Source organism: Cervus elaphus, chromosome 3, assembly GCF_910594005.1.
Source record: "Cervus elaphus chromosome 3, mCerEla1.1, whole genome shotgun sequence".
NCBI lineage: Eukaryota > Metazoa > Chordata > Mammalia > Artiodactyla > Cervidae > Cervus > Cervus elaphus.
This window is the reverse complement of record NC_057817.1, coordinates 10,396,895-10,417,659: the sequence shown is the minus strand read 5'-3', so window position 1 is coordinate 10,417,659 and position 20,765 is coordinate 10,396,895. Positions and strand designations below refer to the sequence as shown.

The 20,765-nt window shown below is 39.3% G+C and overlaps 1 protein-coding gene across 1 annotated transcript in view; it reads left to right on the top strand.

Moving 5' to 3' along the window:
* The window catches only part of PAWR (pro-apoptotic WT1 regulator), a 116,868-nt gene that overhangs the window by 58,259 nt on the left and 37,844 nt on the right, over positions 1 to 20,765 (top strand). Inside the window, exon 2 of the mRNA XM_043880242.1 lies at positions 19,144 to 19,275. Within this exon, the coding sequence (XP_043736177.1) occupies positions 19,144 to 19,275 (132 nt within the window). The remainder of the gene's footprint in view (positions 1 to 19,143; positions 19,276 to 20,765) is intronic.

Here is a 20,765-nt window from a genome sequence, read left to right as displayed (position 1 = left end):
TATGCAGATGACACCACTTGATGACAGAAAGTGAAGAGGAACTAAAGAGCCTCTTAATGAAGGTGAAACAAGAGAGAGAAAAAGCTGCCTTAAAACTCAACATTCAAAAAACTAAGATCACAGGATTTGGTCCCATCACTTCATGGCCAATAAATGGGGAAACGGTGGAAACAGTGACAGGCTTTATTTTCTTGGGCTCCAAAATCATTGTGGATGGTGACCGCAGCCATGAAATTAGAAGACACTTGCTCTTGGAAGAAAAGCTATGACAAACCTAGAGAGCATATTAAAAAACAGAGACGTCACTTTGCTGACAAAGGTCCGTATAGTCAGAGCTATGGTTTTTCCCAGTAGTCATATATAGATGTGAGAGTTGGACCAGAAAGAAGGCCGAGTGCTGAAGAATTGATGCTTTTGAACTGTGGTGTTGGAGAAGACTCTTGAGAGTCCCTGCAAGGAGATCAAACCAGTCTATCCTAAAGGAAATCAGTCTTGAATTTTCATTGGAAGAAATGATGCTGAAGCTGAAGCTCCAATACTTTGGCCACCTGATGTGAAGAGCTAACTCATTGGAAAAGACCCTGCTGCTGGGAAAGATTGAGGCAGGAGGCAAAGCTGGCACCAGAGGATGTGGTGGTGGCGTGGCATCACTGACTCGATGGACGTGAGTTGGAGCAAGCTCTGGGAAGTAGGAGAGCCTGGCGGGCTGCAGCCCGTAGGGTCCCCAAAGTCGAACACAACTGACTGAACAGCAGCAGCAGTGTTTTCAGTCAGTGGCATCTTTAGTTTCAGTGAGATGTTTTTCTGATCATCTGCCCCCCCACCCCCCACCCTAGATTCACCCGATAGCATCTCAGATAAATGAATGTTTATGATTCCTGAAAATGCTCAGGAAAGAGTTGTTACTTATATTCCCTTGGTAAATCATTAGACATTCTTAATCCTATTAGTATACATTGTATAAAACACTTGCTGTATTTGAGATGCTTTTTTATAACAGTGAAAGTAAAGAACAAGCTCAGTCACACAGAATAGTAAATATGGCCTAGTGATTAAGAACCTAGGTTCTACAGCCAAGTTGTCTGTGTTTAAGTAGCAGTTCCTTCACTTGTTAGGTGTGTGACTTGAGGCAAATTGCTTGTGAGTGTATGTGTGCTCAGTCATGTCCAATTCTTTGTGACTCTGGACTGCAGCCTGCCAGGCTCCTCTGCAAGTTGCTTAACTGCTTCCAAATTTGTAAAATAAGGATGATAATAGTTTCTGTCTTATAGGGTTGTCGTGTAGATTAAAAGAGTTATGCTCTGAAAAATACTTCGAACAGCGCCTGGCAATATAGTTGCTATATAAATGTAGTGTTCTTGTCATTTTTTTTTTGAGTTAACACGAATGGTGTTCTCTCTAAAAACATTTTAAAAAATAACAGTTAACTAACTTTGTATAATCAGTATACTTGAGAATTAAGGACACAAATAGAGTTTGTTACCTAATGAAAATTAAAGCAAAGTGAACCTGTTTGTCTAATACGGTAGTTAGACAAAATTTAGTTTAAGTGTTTAGTTCTCTTTTTATTGATACTTTCTTTATCTAGCCACTGCCAATACAGTTGAATTATTTCCCCTAACTTCAGACTCTTAGATGCATGTACACATATACTCACAATTTCTCATCCAAGATTCCTTCCCATCGAACCATTCCAGGTTTGAGTTTCTGTAAGCTGCATTGTTATACTCCCAACTGCTCAGTTCTCTCCTAGTTCCTGTATCTTCGTCACACCCAAGATATGTGTATCCAAAGTGTAAAAGAGCTTGAGAAGTTGGAGTCTGCTGGTCATACGGATTGAGTTGCTTACTTGGCTCATATTATGATTGGAAGCCTGGGGTAAAGGAGAGCGGTACAGCAGCTAGGACTGAGTCCTTGAGTTTTGGGGCCAGGGGATGAGAGAGACATGAAGGATTTAGGGCCAAGGGAGTGCTAAGGAAAGACCCTTTGTGGGTGAGGAGCATGCTACGCTCAAGTAGATTAGTGAGTTTACTTGTGAAGTGGCTCATTCATTTATTAGTATTCAAGTACCTGTAGTATGCCAACCTCTGTATTAAGTGCTGACTTAGAGTCAAGATCAGTTTTAGTTTTTTTACATAGACAAAACTTTGTATTTTTCTGTGAGAGAAACTGTTCTTAAAAATGGAAGTGTATATTAGTATGAATGATTTATATGATAAAATTAGATTGCTTTCAGATTGACTATTTGGGGGATGAAAGGATATGCGTAGGGGACAAGGAAATTTAAACAGAAATGTAAAGCTTCTTGATGGGGCTAGACAAATGCTCCTGAAGGAGAGAGAGGACTGAAAATGAGCTTTATAGACACCACATCAAAAAGCTATGTCATCTCTGTAGGACCTGTACAGAGCTTTAGCTGTGCATGTGGACCCTGTAGCAAAACTATGCCTCTCCACATATTCTTTAGGATCCCTTTTCCTATAACCTTTCCTTATTTAGTTACTTTTTACTAGTACTGACCATTGGTGAAAATTCTGGCCAAAGGAAGCAGAGAAGCTGTTTGGTGGTTTTGTTTCTATAAGCAGAAAAGAGGATTCCAGGATAACTGCTCATTTTCAGAGGATTTGGTGCTATCATTCTTTTTTGTTCAAATATGTATACAAATTATTCTTCATTGTGTTTTCCCAAATATTTCTGAATTCTCATAAAAGCACATTTCATTGGGGAGATATCATGTGTTAGATTGCCTTCTGTCCTATTAAATATAATCTTTTCTCTCCCTGCCGCCCAAAACTTCAACAGGTGGCTTGACTATAGGAGATTCTGGGTGTTTTTATAAATACCCATACTCACAAAAGCTAGTAAGATAACTTATTTTAAAAGTTTCAGGGCTTATGCCTACAGTCCTTTTAGACGTGTTTTAGTTTTGGATCCTCTGAATTTATTAATCACTAGTTTTCATTCTTCAAGAGGAGGAATTTGAAGCTGAGAATGATCCATATTCATTATTAAGAGGAAAGTATTGCTTGTAAATTGCTGAAGAAATGAGTCTTTACTGCATTTACATAGTGTTTCTTTTGGTATTCTGTATACAGCGAGTTTTTGAAAATCCTGTTTCTCTTTAGAATCTATAATGAAATTGACTGTGATTATCAGAAGTTATTTCAATGTGATTACAGATTTTCAAAATGTGTTTTTAAGCAGAAGGAATGTTTTTGAATAAAAGTGAATAAATATGCTCTTAAAATTGTTGAAAAATTTTATAGGACAGTTTTCTTGTTGTTTAGTAGCTAAGTTGAGTCCAACTCTTATGTGACCCTATGGACTGTAGCCCACCTCCTCTGTCCATAGGATTTCGCAGGCAAGAATACTGGTGTGGTTTGCCATTTCCTTCTCCAGAGGATCTTCCCAACCCAGGGATCAAACTCGCATGTCCTGCTTTGATAGGTAGTTTCTTTACCACTGGGCCATCAGGGAAGCCATAGGACAGTCTTTGGAAAGATTGTTGGGGAATTTGCAAGTATATTCATTATGTTCCCATTTTATAGGTGTTACTGACAAGAAGCTGAAAGATCCAGAAATAATACCTGGATGAGGTCTCTGCAGTTTGGAAACCTTGAGACCTAATTAAGTAGGTAGAATTTGCAACATAAAAGGCACCAGTGCTGTATATATATAGTGTATATAATCAAGAACTAGAATGAGTTAAAAATTAAAGAATTGAGAATTTATAATCTGATGTTTTACATTTGAAATATTAGACAAGGTTTCATTTGGTAAATACAAAGCACCTACCATACTTGTGGTTGGATTAACACAGAAGAGAAGGGAGAAAGCAATCCCAGTTGAAACAGCATTGAGCAGAGGCGTCTGTCCTAGTACGTACCTGTGAGGATTAAATGCAATAACCCAAGTAAGGTGTTAAAACAGTGCCTAGCGTGTTGTGAGTGTCTGATGAAAGCTCGCTGGCACTGTTAGCTTGTTCACTTGTGCATCTGCGTGCTCTTTGCCGGGAGCTGTTGTAATGACAATCAAACGTTTACTAAGTTGTAGTGTTGCTTTGTGCATCACTAGGTTTTAGCTTTTTGTATACCTGTTTCCTTTAATCCTTAAAATATATGGGACATAATTCTTGTCATCCCCATTTTAAGATTAAAAAAAACTGAAGCATAGAGTAATTAAGTATATTATTGCCCAAAAATCTAGGAAGTTGAAGAATAATGATCGTATGACTAGCACGCATCATTGGATGTAGCTGAGGAAAGGTTGTGAATACTGGATTGCTTAAACTAGATAATGTGTTCAGTCGCTCAGTCGTGTCCGACATTTTGCAACCCCTCCGTTTGTAGCCCGCCAGACTCCTCTGTCCGTGGTATTTCCCAAGCAAGAATACTGGAATGGCTTGCCATTTCGTCCTCCAGGGTATTTTCCCAACTTAGGGATCGAGCCCGGGTCTGTTGCATCTCTGCATTGGCAGGTGAATTCTTTACTACTGAGCCATCTGGGAATCCCAGTACAGAAATACGGAACCTCTAATAAGCTGTACTGTATTTTTCAGAGTGTATTAAACGGGTGTGCTGTGTGCTGTCGTATCCAGCTCTTTGCAACCCCATGGATTGTACTGCATCCCAGGCTCCTCTGCCCTCAGAATTTTCCAGGCAAGACTATTGGAGCAGGTTGCCATTTCCTACTCCAGGGATTGAACCCATGTCTTTTGCATTGGCAGGTGGATTCTTTACCACTGACACCACCTGGGAAGCCCATGTTAAACAAGCCATGTTCATAAATATGCCACCTGGATCTTTAGCTAATTCCATTTAGACTGAGTATCTCCATCTTTCTACCCTTTGCTAAAACTTGTTTATACACAGCCAATTTACTGCCTAGCTTGGGTTTCAGAATTAAAGTGATTTTTAATAAAAAAAAAAGAGAGAGAGAAATTATGGCATTGACATGAGTGACATTACTTTTAAAATATAAGCATCAATTAAATGTTCAAACTGTGAAAATGTTAGTCGCTTAGTCATTGTCTGATTCTTTGGGACCCCGTGGACTGTAGCCCGCCAGGCTCCTCTGTCCATGGGATTCTCCAGGCAAGAATAGGGGAGTGGGTTGCCATCCCCTTCTCTAGGGGATCTTCCCGACCCAGGGATCGAACTCGGGTCTCCTGCGTTGCAGGCAGATTCTTTACCATCTGAGCCACCAGGATACTCTAAATGTTCAAAGGTATCTCTAAAATAAAAAAACAAAAAAGAAATGTTTAAAGGTTTCACTATTTTTATTTTCATTTAAACTAAGTATGTTGTAAGCTGAAAATCTTATACAATGTGTATATCTAGTGAAAGCTAAATATAGGTATTTTGGGTTGTTTGTTTTCTTTGATTACTCATTGCTTCTCTGGGAATATAATCAATAGCTTTTGAACTACTGAGCTTTAAGAGTGTGATGTTTGTTTTTCCAACCTCAGCACTAAACTTACTAAGAACCATCGTTGATACTTTTAAGATAGAATATATTTTACATATTTGTCTCTCTTTTTTTTTTTTTTGTAGTTCCTTTTGAAGATAGTCTCTCTCCTTATTCTAGTGCCTAGCTTGTTTTCCCTAGCATTGTTTGTGTGACTCATGTTGAGGAATTTTTGTATTGTAAATACAAAAGCCTAGTACTTGGAACTACTAAGCATTAAAACAAATACAGTTATGTTGAGACTTGGGTTGTAGATAATAAAAGAAAGTGTGTAGTATAAAGATTATGGAAAGAATTTACACCTAAAAGTAGTATGATTCTGGAGTCTTTCTTACTAAGTTTGGTAACTTAAAAAAAAAGTTCAGTGGGAGAAAGTCAGATGTTGATAAAAGATGATATTAACAAAGTTGTTATGTTCAAGTATAATTGCACAAATAATAGCCTGTTGGATAAGACTTGCTTCTGAGTTACCTGTTTGAACAGTTAAAGGATATGCGGAGACCCTCCTTACTCATTCCAAAAATTAGACAACTTCCTGAAAGTATTTATGAATTAAGTTTCTATATAAAATTAGACTTGCAGCAGTGATGAGCTTTAAACTAGTAACAGCTGATAATACAGATTGATGCTGTTTTTGACGTCTTAGGGTTTTCCTTCTGAGCGGGACCCTCAGTACTTGTCTGGAGATCCTTTACATGTTTTTAACTCAGTTTCATATTTCCTACAAATACGCATTTTAAACCTTGAAGCCTATACCCCCCTACCTTGTCCTAAACTTTTACCCATGTTTGTCAGCAGATAAGCACAGTTACTTCTCAGAGAAGCTAGAGAACCCTCTGTCGGAACTGTTTCAGTTTTTGTTTGCCGGTATTGTCTGACTTATCTGCATTTGAGCCATCTTGAGAGGCTCCCTTGCAGTTTTACTAGAAAAGGTTTGGCCTTTGACTTCTCCCTTTGTCCCTCCTTTCCTCTTACATTTGCCACAAACATTTTAAGTGCTCAGCACCAAACTTCTCGTCATTTCTTCTCTTTCTAGGTTATCTGTGTGCCAGGATGATACCATGAACTAGGAATCTAGGAGCTGTATTGTTGCTGCTGCTCACTGCTTTTCAGTTCCAGTTCATTCAGATTCCACTGCTGTTTGCTATGTCTGTCCAGTGTTCTTATCTACTTCCATTTCCTCCATTCTAACTCATTGCACAACCCTGTAATGCTCCCATTTTATAAGATCACATGGCTAATTAATGTTGTCTGGTTTTCTCCAAATGATTTATACCTTAATTCACATGTATTGAAATAATTATTCTATCAGGAGAATTTGTTGTCTGAGAATGGCCAGTTTTCAAAATGAATACTGTTGAAGGGAAACTGCTAGAGACAGTGTGTGTGTGTTAGTTGCTCTGTCGTGTCCGACTCTTTGCGACCCCAGGGACTGTAGTCTGCCAGGCTCCCCTGTCCATGGGGTTTCCCAGGCAAGAATACTGGAGTGGGTTGCCATTTCCTTCTCTTGGGGATCTTCCCGACCCAGGGATCGAACCTGGGTCTCCAGCATTGTAGATTCTTTACTGTCTGAGCCACCAGGGAAACCCTTAATCCTATTAATTTTTAATGATAAAAATAATGTGATTTGGGCATTAACATAAATAGATCAGTAGAACATAATAGAAAGCTAAAACATAGCCGTATATAAAAATACAAAGTTGCCATTTTGAATTGGCGGTGCGGAGTTAGGGATTGCTTAGAGCCCCAGAGGGTGAACCTGGAGCTGTTACTCATACAGCCTCCTGCCAGTGCTGCAGCTGTGGGTTGTCCATGTCTGTGACTAGAACACTTGCTTATTAAAAAAAAAAAATTATTAGAATCCAGACTCACTCACTATACAAGAAATTAAATATGAGATGAAAAAGTTTAAAAAATGAGATGGTAAAAATTAAAATATGTGTTTATTAGGTCTTTAAAGTGGGGAAAAACATTTTATTAAGATAAAACCACAGGAAGAAAATCCCAGAAGGGAAACTTAAACAATTAAAAGGTGAGCTAGAACAATAAATTGACAGTATGCTAGACAAGGGTTATCATCTTATTATATGAAGAGCTTTTGGAAATACTAAAGACATGAATAAACCAGTATAAAAATTGAGAGAGGGTATCAGTAAAAAAAAAAAAAAGAAAGTGAAAATATGTAAAGAACTACATAAAGCCAGTAAAAAGAGAACAGAAGTCCATCCTGCTAACTAGGATTCAGTGAAACCATTGTTTTACCCAATACATTCGGCGAGAGTTAAAACAGTCATAACAACACTGTGTTCAGTTGTGTCCGACTCTTTGTGACTCCATGGACTGTAGTCTGCCAGGCTCCTCTGTCCGTGGAATTTTCCAGGCAAGAATACTGAAGTGGGTTGCCATTTTCTACTCCAGTGGGTCTTCCTGACCCAGGGATCAAACCCTTGTCTCTAGCATCTCCAGCATTGGCAGGGGATTCTTTACCACTGGGCCACCTGGGAAGGCCAGTGAGACAACCTTAACGTTCTTGCAGGAAAATTTGGCAGCATGTTTAAAGAGTTATAAAAGTTAGAGATGGGCACAAAAATTTATTTGAAAGGCTATTTAGCTTATATATTCCCACAACATAGATCTGATTAAATAAATCACGCTGTGTTCTTAATCTAATACCATCCTATGCAACTACTGACATTTTTGTGACAATGAAGAGGCGGCTTCCCAGGTGGCTCTAGGGGTGACTGTCCCGCTGCCAGCTCAGGAGACGCCGGTTCGATCCCCGGGTCAGGAAGATCCCTTGGAGGAGGCCACGGCAGCTCACTCCAGTATTCTTCCTGGGAAAATTCCTTGGACAGAGGAGCCTGGCAGGCTATGGTCTGTGGGGTTGCAGAGTTGGACATCGATATGACTAAATCTCAAAACAAGATGCCTACAATTATATGGACTTAAAAAAGGAAAAGTTCTAGTAGGGTGATCTGTATCAAAGTGATGATGGTGGTTTATTTTAAAATAAAAGGTGATTTTTAATTTCTTCTTTTCTCATTTAAAAAGTTTTCTTGTACATTAATTTTGTAATTAGGCAAAAAATCTCTTCTGTTTAAAAAGTAACTATAGTTTTTAAGCTGTTAGGATTATTTGTTGAGTTTGCTGAAAATGAGAGTGCTGCCTCTCTAATCATGAATGTTGTTGCTCTTCAGAGACCTTGACACTGCTGAGCCCTGAGATCTGATGGGATCCCAGCAGGAGGTAGTATGGTTGAATTGTCCTTGGCTGAGTCGTGTCTAATAGTATCAGTGTAGAATTTGTGGGTGGGGAAGGTACTTTAAAATTGTGGAAAATGAAATTCTGTTTTCATTTTCCGTTTTTTACAGTGTTATATTTTCAGGTTCTTTATAATTAAGATTGCTGTTTTTAGTCTAAGGTCTAACCTTGGTGCAAATTCAGCTTTTAAATTCATGAACTCAAAGTACTTACGTTGTATGTTACCAAGTTGTTAGACAGCGTAACTGATTCAGTGTGATAGATGAAATTGGTTGCTAGTTTACAACGTTAATCAGGAGGTTTAATGATTAGTCTTGAAAATTCATACATTTTAATTTACCCCACTTAGTTCCCAAACTTTTTCTAGCTTAAGGCTGTGTGTGTGTGGGTCTCTACGTGGGCACATACTTATTTGTAGAAGTTTAAAATCATTGTATTACAGATACATGGGACCTTTTTCAGCTACCTAATGTAAGAACCACAGTCATTTATTTTGCTTAGTTGTTTTTACATAAGAATGCTTATATTAATTTGATCTTATTTCAGTATTCTTTTTGCTGTGCTGTTAAGTTTCTTTTGTTTAACCATTTCTTGACTCAGGAGCAGAGTGGGAAGGCTAGGAAAAGCTAGGCAGAGGCTGAGTGATGACAGAGTAGTATATGCTAGATAAAGGACTAATGAAGGATGGAAAAAAGTACATTACCAAGAGGGAGGCAGATAAAGCAACAGTGGTGCTGATAGGATTGGCATGGTCTCTCTGAAGAAAATGAGTGGAATCTATCTTTAAACTCTCCTAATATCTTTCATGGACATAGTAACTTTCATTTTGGGGAGCACATGCACTTATAAACCAAATTCATGGTTTATAATTGTGTGATCCCAAATACAGAATTTTCCCCCTCCCCTGGAGCTGTATAGTTATTTCTTTTTTCTAAAAGCTTTGCTTAGATTGCTTAATTGATTTTCTTTAAAATGCAAAGGGGACATCAGCATGCTTTTAGAGCCACATTTGTATGATTTATTGGTACATTGATATAATTAAGCTTACTTGGGTATTTAGTTCTGTTGTAATTATGTGTCTCATTCTGATTCATATGATGAAAATGTACTGCTGTTCCCTAGTGTTAGCATCTTATAGAGAAGTAATTATAATGTGCAAAAATATTCTGAAAAACTAAAACACCTGTAGAATTTGTATGGATTCCTTATATTAAGATCAGATGTGCATAGGTCACAGAGACTGAGGCATTTGGAAAGAAAAATAAGATACTATGTTTTGGGGGAGGGATTCTGAAAATTAAGGGAACTAATATTTTTAAATGGATTTTATGAACTAATGTTTGGAGGTGAATGAATTGTTTGATTCATTTGTAAGACTCCTCACTTATGAAAGGGAACAAATGAGGAAAAGGAATGTGAAGCAGTCTCTAGGTGTTTCAAAAACTAGATAGTAGACCACACAATTTATTCTAATTATGAAAGTGTCAAAACCTGGCTTAGGCATTTATTATATTAAAAATTAGTTTAAATGATTTTTAATGCATATGAAATTTTTAAAAATTGTACTTTTTTTAGTTGAATGTGCATAGTTTCAGAAAAATAATAGCTCTGAGTGATGATTGTTGTGCGTAGGTATACCTTTACTGTCCAAGAATTCTAACTGATGTAAGTAAAATGCTCTGTTGACTATATCTCTTCTCCATATATGCAAGCACGCCGAGTCGCTTCAGTCATGTCAGACACTTGCGACCGAATGGACTGTAACCCACTAGGCTCCTCTGTCCCTGGGATTCTCCAGGCAAGAATACTGGAGTAGGTTGCCATTCCCTCCAGGAGATCCTGCTGACCCAGGGTTCAAACCTGCATCTCTTCTGTCTTCTCCATTGGTCAGCAGGTTCTTTACCATTAGTGTCACCTGGGAAGCCCCTCTCCGTATATTAGAAGCACTTAAAAAGGATACTGTGAAGAAAGAAAAAATAAGTTAATACATATTGTGTTTAAAGTAGGCATATGATATGTTGGTTGCTTTTTTCTGGATTCCTGAATTCTGTGGGAGTCTCCTTTTAAAAATTGGTAGTGAAAAGCTATCATGAAATGGGTCCTCTTTAGTTAATTTGGTCTTTGAACTTACTAAATGTTTGATATCTTAAAAACCTTTTTTTGGACTGATAAAAGTGTGCTTTATTACTGAGTCAAATACCACAAATAGCTTTGCTGCCAGTGACATTTTCCAAAATGTTGAGCAACTTAAATAATATTATTAACAAAAACGAAATCTTATTCTCTGCTTTTAAAGGTTAGTTATCTTCTTGGAAAAAAAATCCCTATGTATTTTAAAATCCTGAAATATCCACCCCCAACACCCTCTTCCCACCCCCATAAAATGTGTCTTCAGTTCAGGTCAGTTTAGTTGCTCAGTCATGTCCGACTCTTTGCGACCCCATGAACTGCAGCACACCAGGCCTCCCTGTCCATCACCAACTCCTGGAGTCCACCCAAACCCATCTCCATTGAGTCGGTGATGCCATCCAACCATGTCATCCTCTGTCATCCCCTTCTCCTCCTGCCTTCAGTCTTTCCCAACATCAGGGTCTTTTCAAATGAGTCAGTTATTTGCATCAGATGGTCAAAGTATTGGAGCTTCAGCTTCAACATCAGTCCTTCCAATGAACAAACCCAGGACTGATTTCCTTTAAGATGGACAGGTTGGATCTCCTTGCAGTCCAAGGGACTCTCAAGAGTCTTCTCCAACACCACAGTTCAAAAACATCAATTCTTTGCCACTCAGCTTTCATTATAATCCAACTCTCACATCCATACATGACTACTGGAGAAACCATAGCCTTGACTAGATGGACCTTTGTTGACAAAGTAATGTCTCTGCTTTCTAATATGCAGTCTAGATTGGTCATAAGTTTGCTTCCAAGGAGTAAGCGTCCTTTAATTTCACGGCTGCAATCACCATCGCAGTGATTTTGGAGCCCAGAAAAATAAAGTCATCCACTGTTTCCACTATTTGCCCATCTATTTGCCATGAAGTGATGGGACCAGATGCCATGATCTTAGTTTTCTGAATGTGGAGCTTTAAGCCAACTTTTTCACTCTCCTCTTTCACTTTCATCAAGAGGCTCTTTAGTTCCTCTTCACTTTCTCCCATAAGGGTGGTGTCATCTGCATATCTGAGGTGATTGATATTTCTCCTGGCAATCTTGATTCCAGCTTGTGCTTTCTCCAGCCCAGCGTTTCTCATGATGTATCTGCATATAAGTTAAATAAGCAGGGTGACAATATACAGCCTTAACGTACTCCTTTTCCTATTTCGAACCAGTATGCTGTTCCATGTCCAGTTCTAACTGTTGATTCCTGACCTACATATAGGTTTACCAGGAGGCAGGTCAGGTGGTCTGGTATTCCCATCTCTTTTAAGAATTTTTTTTTTTTTCTTTTAAGAATTTTCCACAGTTTCTTGTGATCCACACAGTCAAAGGCTTTGGCATAGTCAATAAAGCAGAAATAGATGTTTTTTCTGGAGCTCTCTTGCTTTTTTGATGATCCAGCAGATGTTGTCAATTTGATCTCTGGTTCCTCTGACTTTTCTAAAACCAACTTGAACATCTGGAAGTTCACGGTTCATGTATTGCTGAAGCCTGGCTGGGAGAATCTAGAGCATTACTTTACTACTGCTGCTGCTGCTGCTAAGTCGCTTCAATCGTGTCCGACTGTGCGACCCCATAGACGGCCACCCACCAGGCTCTGCTGTCCGTGGGAGTCTCCAGGCAAGAACACTGGAGTGGGTTGCCAGTTGCTTCTCCAGTGCATGAAAGTGAAGGTACTTTCCTAGCATTTGAGATGAGTGCAATTGTGTGGTAGTTTAAGCATTCTTTGGCAATGCCTTTCTTTGGGATTGAAATGAAAACTGACCTCTTCCAGTCCTGTGGCCACTGCTGAGTTTTCCAAATTTGCTGACATATTGAATGCATCACTTCCACAGCATCATCTTTTAGGATTTGAAATAGCTCAGCTGGAGTTCCATCACCCCCACTAGCTTTGTTCGTATTGATATTTCCTAAGGCCCACTTGACTTCACATTCCAGGATAATCTGACTCTAGGTGAGTGATAACACCATCGTGATTATCTGGGTCATGAAGATAATTTTTGTGTAGTTCTTCTGTGTATTCTTGCCACCTCTCTCAATATCTTTGGCTTCTGTTAGGTCCATACCATTTCTGTCCTTTATTGAGCCCATCTTTTCATGAAATGTTCCCTTGGTGTATCTAATTTTCTTGAAGAGATTTCTAGTCTTTCCTGTTCTATTGTTTTCCTCTGTTGCTTTGCATTGATCACTGAGGAAGGCTTTCTTATCCCTCCTTGCTGTTTTTTGGAACTCTGCATTCAAATGGGTATATCTTTACTTTTTTCCTTTGCTTTTCTCTTCTCTTCTTTTCACAGCTATTTGTAAGGCCTCCTCAGACAGCCATTTTGCTTTTTTGCATTTCTTTTCCATTGGGCTTCCCTGGTGGCTTAGATGGTAAAGCGTCTGTCTGCAATGCTGGAGACCCAGTTTCGATCTCTGGGTCAGGAAGATCCCTTGGAGAAGGAAATGGCAACCCACTCCAGTACTCTTACCTGGAAAATCCCATGGACAGAGGAGCCTACTAGGCTACAGTCCATGGGGTCGCAAAGATTCGGACATGACTGAGCGACTTTACTTACTTACTCCATGGGGGTGGTCTTGATCCCTGTCTCCTGTGCAATGTCATGAACCTCCAACCATAGTTCATCAGGCACTCTGTCTATCAGATCTAGTCCGTTAAATCTATTTCTCATTTCCACTGTGTAATCATAAGGGATTTGATTTAGGTCATACCTGAATGGTCTAGTGGTTTTCCCCACTTTCTTCAATTTAAGTATGAATTTGGCAATAAGGAGTTCATGATCTGAGCCACAGTCTGCTCCCAGTCTTATTTTTGCTGACTGTATAGAGCTTCTCCATCTTTGGCTGCAAAGAATATAATCAGTCTGATTTCGGTGTTGACCATCTGGTGATGTCCATGTGTAGAGTCTTCTCTTGTGTTGTTGGAAGAGGGTGTTTGCTGTGACCAGTGCGTTCTCTTGGCAAAACTCTTATTAGCCTACTTCATTCTGTACTCTTAAGGCCAAATTTGCCTCTTGCTCCAGGTATTTCTTGACTTCCTACTTTTGCACTCCAGCCTCCTATAATGAAAAGGATATCTTTTTTGGGTGTGAGTTCTAAGACGTCTTGTAGGTTTTCATAGAACCGTTCAACTTCAGCTTCTTCAGCGTTACTGGTCGGGGCATCGACTTGGATTACCGTGATACTGAATGGTTTGCCTTGGAAACAAACAGAGATCATTCTGTCATTTTTGAGATCGCATCCATGTACTGCATTTCGGACTCTTTTGTTAACTATGAGGGCTACTCCATTTCGTCTAAGGAACTCCTGCCCACAGTAATAGATATAATGGTCATCTGAGTTAAATTCACCCATTCCAGTCCATCTTAGTTCGCTGATTCCTAGAATGTCAACGTTTACTCTTGCATCTCCTGTTTGACCACTTCCAATTTGCCTTGATTCATGGACCTAACATTCCAGGTTCCTATGCAATATTACTCTTTACAGCTTCGAATCTTTCTTCTATCACGAGTCACACCCACAACTGGGTGGTGTTTTTGCTTTGGCTCCATCCCTTCATTCTTATTTGTCCACTGCTCTCCAGCAGCATATTGGGCACCTACCCACCTGGGGAGTTCATCTTTCAGTGTCCTATCTTTTTGCCTTTTCATACTGTTCATGGGGTTCTCAAGGCAAGAATACTGAAGCGGTTTGCCATTCCCTTCTCCAGTGGACCACATTCTGTCAGACCTCTCCACTATGTCCCGTCTGTCTTGGGTGGCCCCACACGGCATGGCTTAGTTTCATTGAGTTAGACAAGCTGTGTTCCGTCTGATCAGATTGGCTAGTTGTCTGTGATTGTGGTTTCAGTGTATCTGCCCTTTGACGCCCTCTCTCAGCACGTGCCGTCTCACTTGGGTTTCTCTTAGCTTGGACGTGGGGCCTCTCTTCATGGCTGCTTCAGCAAAGCGCAGCCGCTGCTCCTTGCCTCGGGCTTGGGGTAGCTCCTCTCAGCTGCTCCTGCACTGTCGCACAGCTGCTGCTTCTAAAATGTGTTTAGACTCAGGTAATTTTTGGGCTCCATGATCACTGCAGATGGTGACTGCAGCCATGAAATTAAAAAACGATCCTTAGAAGAAAAATTATGACCAACCTTGACAGCATATTAAAAAACAGAGACATTACTTTGTCAACAAAGGTTCCTCTAGTCAAGGCTACGGTTTTTCCAGTAGTCATGTATGAATGTGAGAGTTGGGCGATAAAGAAGGCTGAGCAGCAAAGACTTGATGCCTTTGAACTGTGGTGTTAGAGAAGACTCTTGAGGGTCCCCTGGACTGCAAGGAGATCCAACCAGTCCATCCTAAAGGAAATCAGTCCTGAGCATTCATTGGAAGGACTGATGCTGAAGCTGAAACTCCAAAAGTTTGGCCACCTGATGTGAAGAGCTGACTCATTGGAAAAGACCCTGATGCTGGGAAAGACTGAAGGCAGGAGGAGAATGATGACAGAGGATGAGATGGCTGGATGGCATCACCGACTCAATGGACATGAGTTTGAGTAAACTCCGGGAGTTGGTGATGGACAGGGAAGTCTGGTGTGCTGCAGTCCATGCGGTCACAGGGTCAGATACGGCTGAGTTGACTGAACTGAACTGACTAAATTGTAAATAGATTTTTCTTCTGCATGACTGTTCAGTATTACAGTTTACATTTGGATGGGATGTGAGTTAGTTCTTTCTTAGAGGGACTAATTTTTCGGATGCAAGATATCCATTTCATGCTTCTGATCCATAAACAAGTAATTTTTTTAAATTATCAACATGAGCAGAAATTCCTCCACAAAATTGCCTGCTTCGTAGGATGTGATATTGACTGAATAAGAATCATTGGCCAGAGAAACAGTCAAAGAATAGGGATTCCTTTCACCAGGCCCAAAGGTATGAAAGAACTTCAAAAACAAATAGGTTCAAGGTGAGTGAAACTTACTGGAGAAAGGTCTTTTTCAAGGAGCCAACTAGATTTCATTCTGTAGCTGAGGAAAGCAAAATGTTAATCAGCAGGAATTCCAGAGGACACTAAGGAATGATTTAGAAGGGAGAGGAGGGACAAAGGATTGGGCCAGATTAAGGACTGTACCAGGCAGTATGGAAAGAAGAGTCTGTACTAGTGTTGGGTGAGACCTGGGGAAGTTTGGTCTGCTGTCAGTGACGGAAATAAACATGGAAATGAGACCTGATGGAATTCCTAGAAATCCCTTTAAAATGGAAAAACAAAGGTAGAAATCTTAACATATGCAGAACTACAGAGTAGATGAATATATTTCTGTTTTCCAGCTACAGCAATGGTTAGCTCTTAGCTACTCCATTTGTCCTGTAACTTCCAGTAACTCTGTTCTGTAAGTTGACCTAAGACCCTCACAAACAATATGAAACCAAAGTTCCACTGAAAAGTGCTCACTGATATCTTCTGTTCTTTTTCTTCGTTTGAACTCTGGGTTATGGTGCACTGAATGGATTTCATGTCTGATAAATAGGTTATACGTGGTAGTTGGAAAATTGAGTTTGTGGTTTAAGCTGCTTGGGTTGGAGTTCTGACTGCACCCCTCAACAACTTTGTGTCCTTCAGCTTCTTACTTAATTCTAATCCTCACATTCTTCTTATATAAAGTAGCACACACCTTCTGTGATTTTGGTGAAAATTACCTGTGTTTGAAATACTAGCTGCCAGTGCTTAACAGTGGTCTACATACCTAGATGATATTCAGTTATTAGTAGATGCTATTACTATTTTAAGTGACCAACCTGGAATTTGAATCTTTGTCTCTTGGATTCCAAAATCCAAATTCTTATAATTTTTAAATCTAACATAGAACGCATTTTAAAACCTCCACTAGCATTTCTTTCTTTGTGAAGTGAAAGTGTTAGTTGCTTAGTGTGTCTGACTCTTTGCGAACCCATAAACTGTAACCTGCCAGACTCTTCTATCCGTGGAATTTTCCAGGCAAGAATACTGGAGTGGGTTGCCATTTCCTTCTCCAGGGATCTTCCTGACCCAGGGATTGAACCTGTGTTTCTTGCATCGCCTGCATTGGCAGGTGGGTTCTTTACCACTAGCGCCCCCTGGGAAGCCTCTGTTGACCCCTTGGTACTATTTATTGGGGAATTTCTGTACTCCTTTCTCTTTTCTAGCATCTTTATCATAAGTTTTCATATACTTGAAATGATGAAAATTTGTTTCTAATGCTGAAATCTCTTACTCTTCTTCCCTAGTTTTATCAGATAGCACTTCCAGAGTGATGTTAACATCTGTGTTGATAGTGGACATCAGTGTCTTTTAAGTATGGCTTTGCATTTAAATTTTGTTGTTATTTTGGCCTAAAACATTTATCTGTTGGTTTGAAAAAGTCTTTTTAAAAGTCCTAAGAGAGGTTTTTCTTCTTCTCATCAGTACTAATGTCTTAAACTTTGGTACCCTTTACTAGATTTCTTTTATTGAGTCTGTTTCCTACCTCAGATATATCTTTTTTTTTTTTTTTTTTGCCCCTGCTGCATGGCTTGTGGGATCTTAGTTCCCCAACCAGGGATTGAATGTGGGCCCCAGAAGTGAAAGCACTGTCTTAACCACTGGATCGACAGGGAATTCCCGAATATATCATTTTTCATAGGACCACATTGCCTACTATGTTGTTTAACTAGTCTTTCCACTTTTGGTCCCTGTCCCTATTAGTCAGAACTCGGAATTGCTGGTACAGGTTCCTGCCCCAAATCAGTCTTGATCATGTTTTATTTATATTCCAGGGAATTGTATCAGTAGAACATCTTTCCATGTTATGTAATCAAAAGTGCAGACTTCTAAGGCTATTTATTATCTGTATTTCTTTTTTTTTTTAAATCTGTATTTCTTTGTGAACAGAGCATATGCCTTTCCATTACTCGCCCCTGTCAAGAACTTTAAAGGATCTGAGATCTTAGCCTCTCACAGGCTAACAAGTTAGTTAGCTTCCTGTGGGCTCATGGATCCTGGTAGAAGACACTAGTCTCCTGGGTCAGAGTCAGGAGCAGTTTGTTGCAGCAATAGCGGCAGCCACAATCTTATCACATTTCTTGTACTAGTTACCTAAGCCCTAGTTTCCCCAGGGTGAGGAGATGAGGGCCAGGCGACTCCTGTACACAGTTGCATTATAGGAGGGACCCTGAATGTTTTCTGGAGTCTCAGCCTACTTGTTCTTTAATTCATCCCTTCCGTTCCGTCCCCCAGCTTTCTCTCCATTACATCTCAGACAGATGCTTCTTCCACATCCCCCACGTGGCCCCTGTGTCTGAACGTGCTGCTGACTTTCCGTGTCCCTCTGTGCCGTAAGCGCCAGTGATCCTGGCTTTGCACAGCGGCTTCAGTCTTTCTCTTCTCTGTGTACAGTATGTGGATCCTGTTGTCTTTCCTGCCGTCCTGCCATAGGTGTATCTCAGAGTGCCTGCAGAGATATTATTTATTTTTTTGTCTCTTACAGAACACACAAAGGCACTGTATTGGTTAAGAATGTGTTCAGTTACATGGATTAGATGACCACCATTTCACATTGGGTGTAACGGATAGCGTTTTGTTTTTTGTTTGTGGGTTGTTCCCCGCCATGGACGAAGCCTGGAGGTAGATAATGCAGCTATTGATTCAATTTTTTAAACAGTGCTTTTTCATGCAAGCTTTTCTGTATGCGCTTCCCATCATCTGAAATTCTTTTTCCTGTATTTGCAATTCCAAATTAAACTCATTTTTTAAATTACAGGTTCTACAGAGTCTTTCGTTGAAGACTCACTCTTAAAGTGAAAATACTCATAGGTACTACTAAGGTAGAAAAAGGGCCACTATCATTGAGTTATCTGTGCACATACACACACATGCGTACACATCTTCCATTAGATTCTGCATTCTGTGTCTATGTGGTATATCTTTATTACCCTCCAAAAAGTGCTTTAAGGTACACAGTCCATTTACTTGAAGATAGAGTGATAGAGAGAAAATGAACCCTAGCTTTAAGCAAACCCTGTCACTAGTAGTCAGAGCCTCGAGAAAAGATGTTGACAGGGGTGTGAATGTGGAGATTTGGGTTTTAAGCAGATAATTTAGCTTATAGGAATTAAATGCACCTGTTGTTGAAAGGAACACTTTTATTGTGTAGTTTCTGAATGCTCCATATTTCTACTTGCTATCAAATTTGTCTCCACGTACTATTAAAACATTTTATTAATATTATATAGCAATAAAATGAAAGCTGTTCTTTCTTTCAGTGCTTAGATGAGTATGAAGATGATGAAGCTGGGCAGAAAGAGCGGAAACGAGAAGATGCGATCACACAGCAGAACACAGTACAGAACGAGGCTGTGAGCTTGTTAGACCCAGGAAGTGCTTACCTGCTACAAGTGAGTATTTAGAAATTCTAGAACGTCACTAGCTATTTTAACAATAGTTTTTTTAAGTTACTGTCAGTAATTTTTCCAATTTTAATTGCATCAGCTCCACTGAAGTACTTTAAATGAATTTAACTATGTATTTTCCTTATGTGTAAATACCTTTTGATGTAAGCAGTATTTGGTCCTTAAATCCTGATCAATGAATATTTACTGATTAACCAAGCAGGTCTAAACAGTATTCATTGTGAAAATAACCAGGAAAAGTAATTAGCTTTTTTGCTCTTAAAGAAGTAAGGTTTAGCAGACAGTTCTGTTCTCAGCTGATATTTACTTTAGAATTATATAGCAAGTAGAGTTGAATAACAAGCTTCTACTAAGTGAAATGTTTAAACATAATAAAATGCAATATGTAGTATTGTGAATTGCCAGATACATCAATGTTTCTGTGTAATTATAAAATACTTTTCAAAAGAAAATTTAGGTCAGTTTCAAATTAGCGGTTATCTTGGCTTCTTGTGGCACAGAGAATTGGAAGATGTTGGCATTGGAGTGCCTCAGTTTAAAGCAGATTGCTGTGCAGAATCATTCCATACAAACTGTCATTTGGGAATGATCTGTATATATTTAATCTTAAATTAATTTGACGATATTTTGATATGTTAAACTACCATGTTATCTTTTCAGCATTTGATATTTTTAATCCATTTTATTATGATACCACTTTAAAAGGGGTTTCCAAGCAGTACATACATCTCCCTGTTTTACTGATGAAAAAAGATGAAATATAAGCTTGTCTATTAACTTGCAGGGTTATAATAGAAGGCATTTAGCTGAAAGAGGCAACATATTTTGAAGTGGTTTGGATATGAATGCAAAATTTCTCTTTCCTCTTCTCTTTGAGGCAGATATTGAGGTGGTGAATCATAGAGTAACACAGGTTTGTCTGTTCCCCCGTATCACAGTTGCTACTACTAGGAGAAGTAGTACCCTATTACATTAAACTATCTTTATATCCTTTGTGTATCACAACAAAGTTGAAATGAAACCTGTACATATTCCAGGTGAAGAAATAGGCTTAATTTGTTAGGATAGAGACAGTATAGCATTTTGATTAAGAATCTGGACCTGGTTTCAGTTCTTGGTCATGTCACTTAACATTAGGCAGCAACTTTTGGAAAGAGTGCTGATTTATTTGTGTTGAATGAAGTCCTTACCCTTTTGGAGCTGTGGGGGGCTTAGTGTTTAGCTTATTCTCAGGTTTAAACCCAGATATGGAGACGTGTCAACTGATTTGGTCTCTTGCAGTTTAACTTCTTTCCTGTAGCTTTACTAGTCTCTTCCTAGATCTCCCCTTCATTTCTCTCATTTTTATTTATTTCATTAGCAGTTGGGATGTGACTCACTGGTGATCTTGGTTTTAAGTATCTGTTTTTCAGGCTGTGTGCTTAGGATGAAAGAGAAGCAGAGTCTCCCATGGGTTGCAGATTGCCACATTGAAG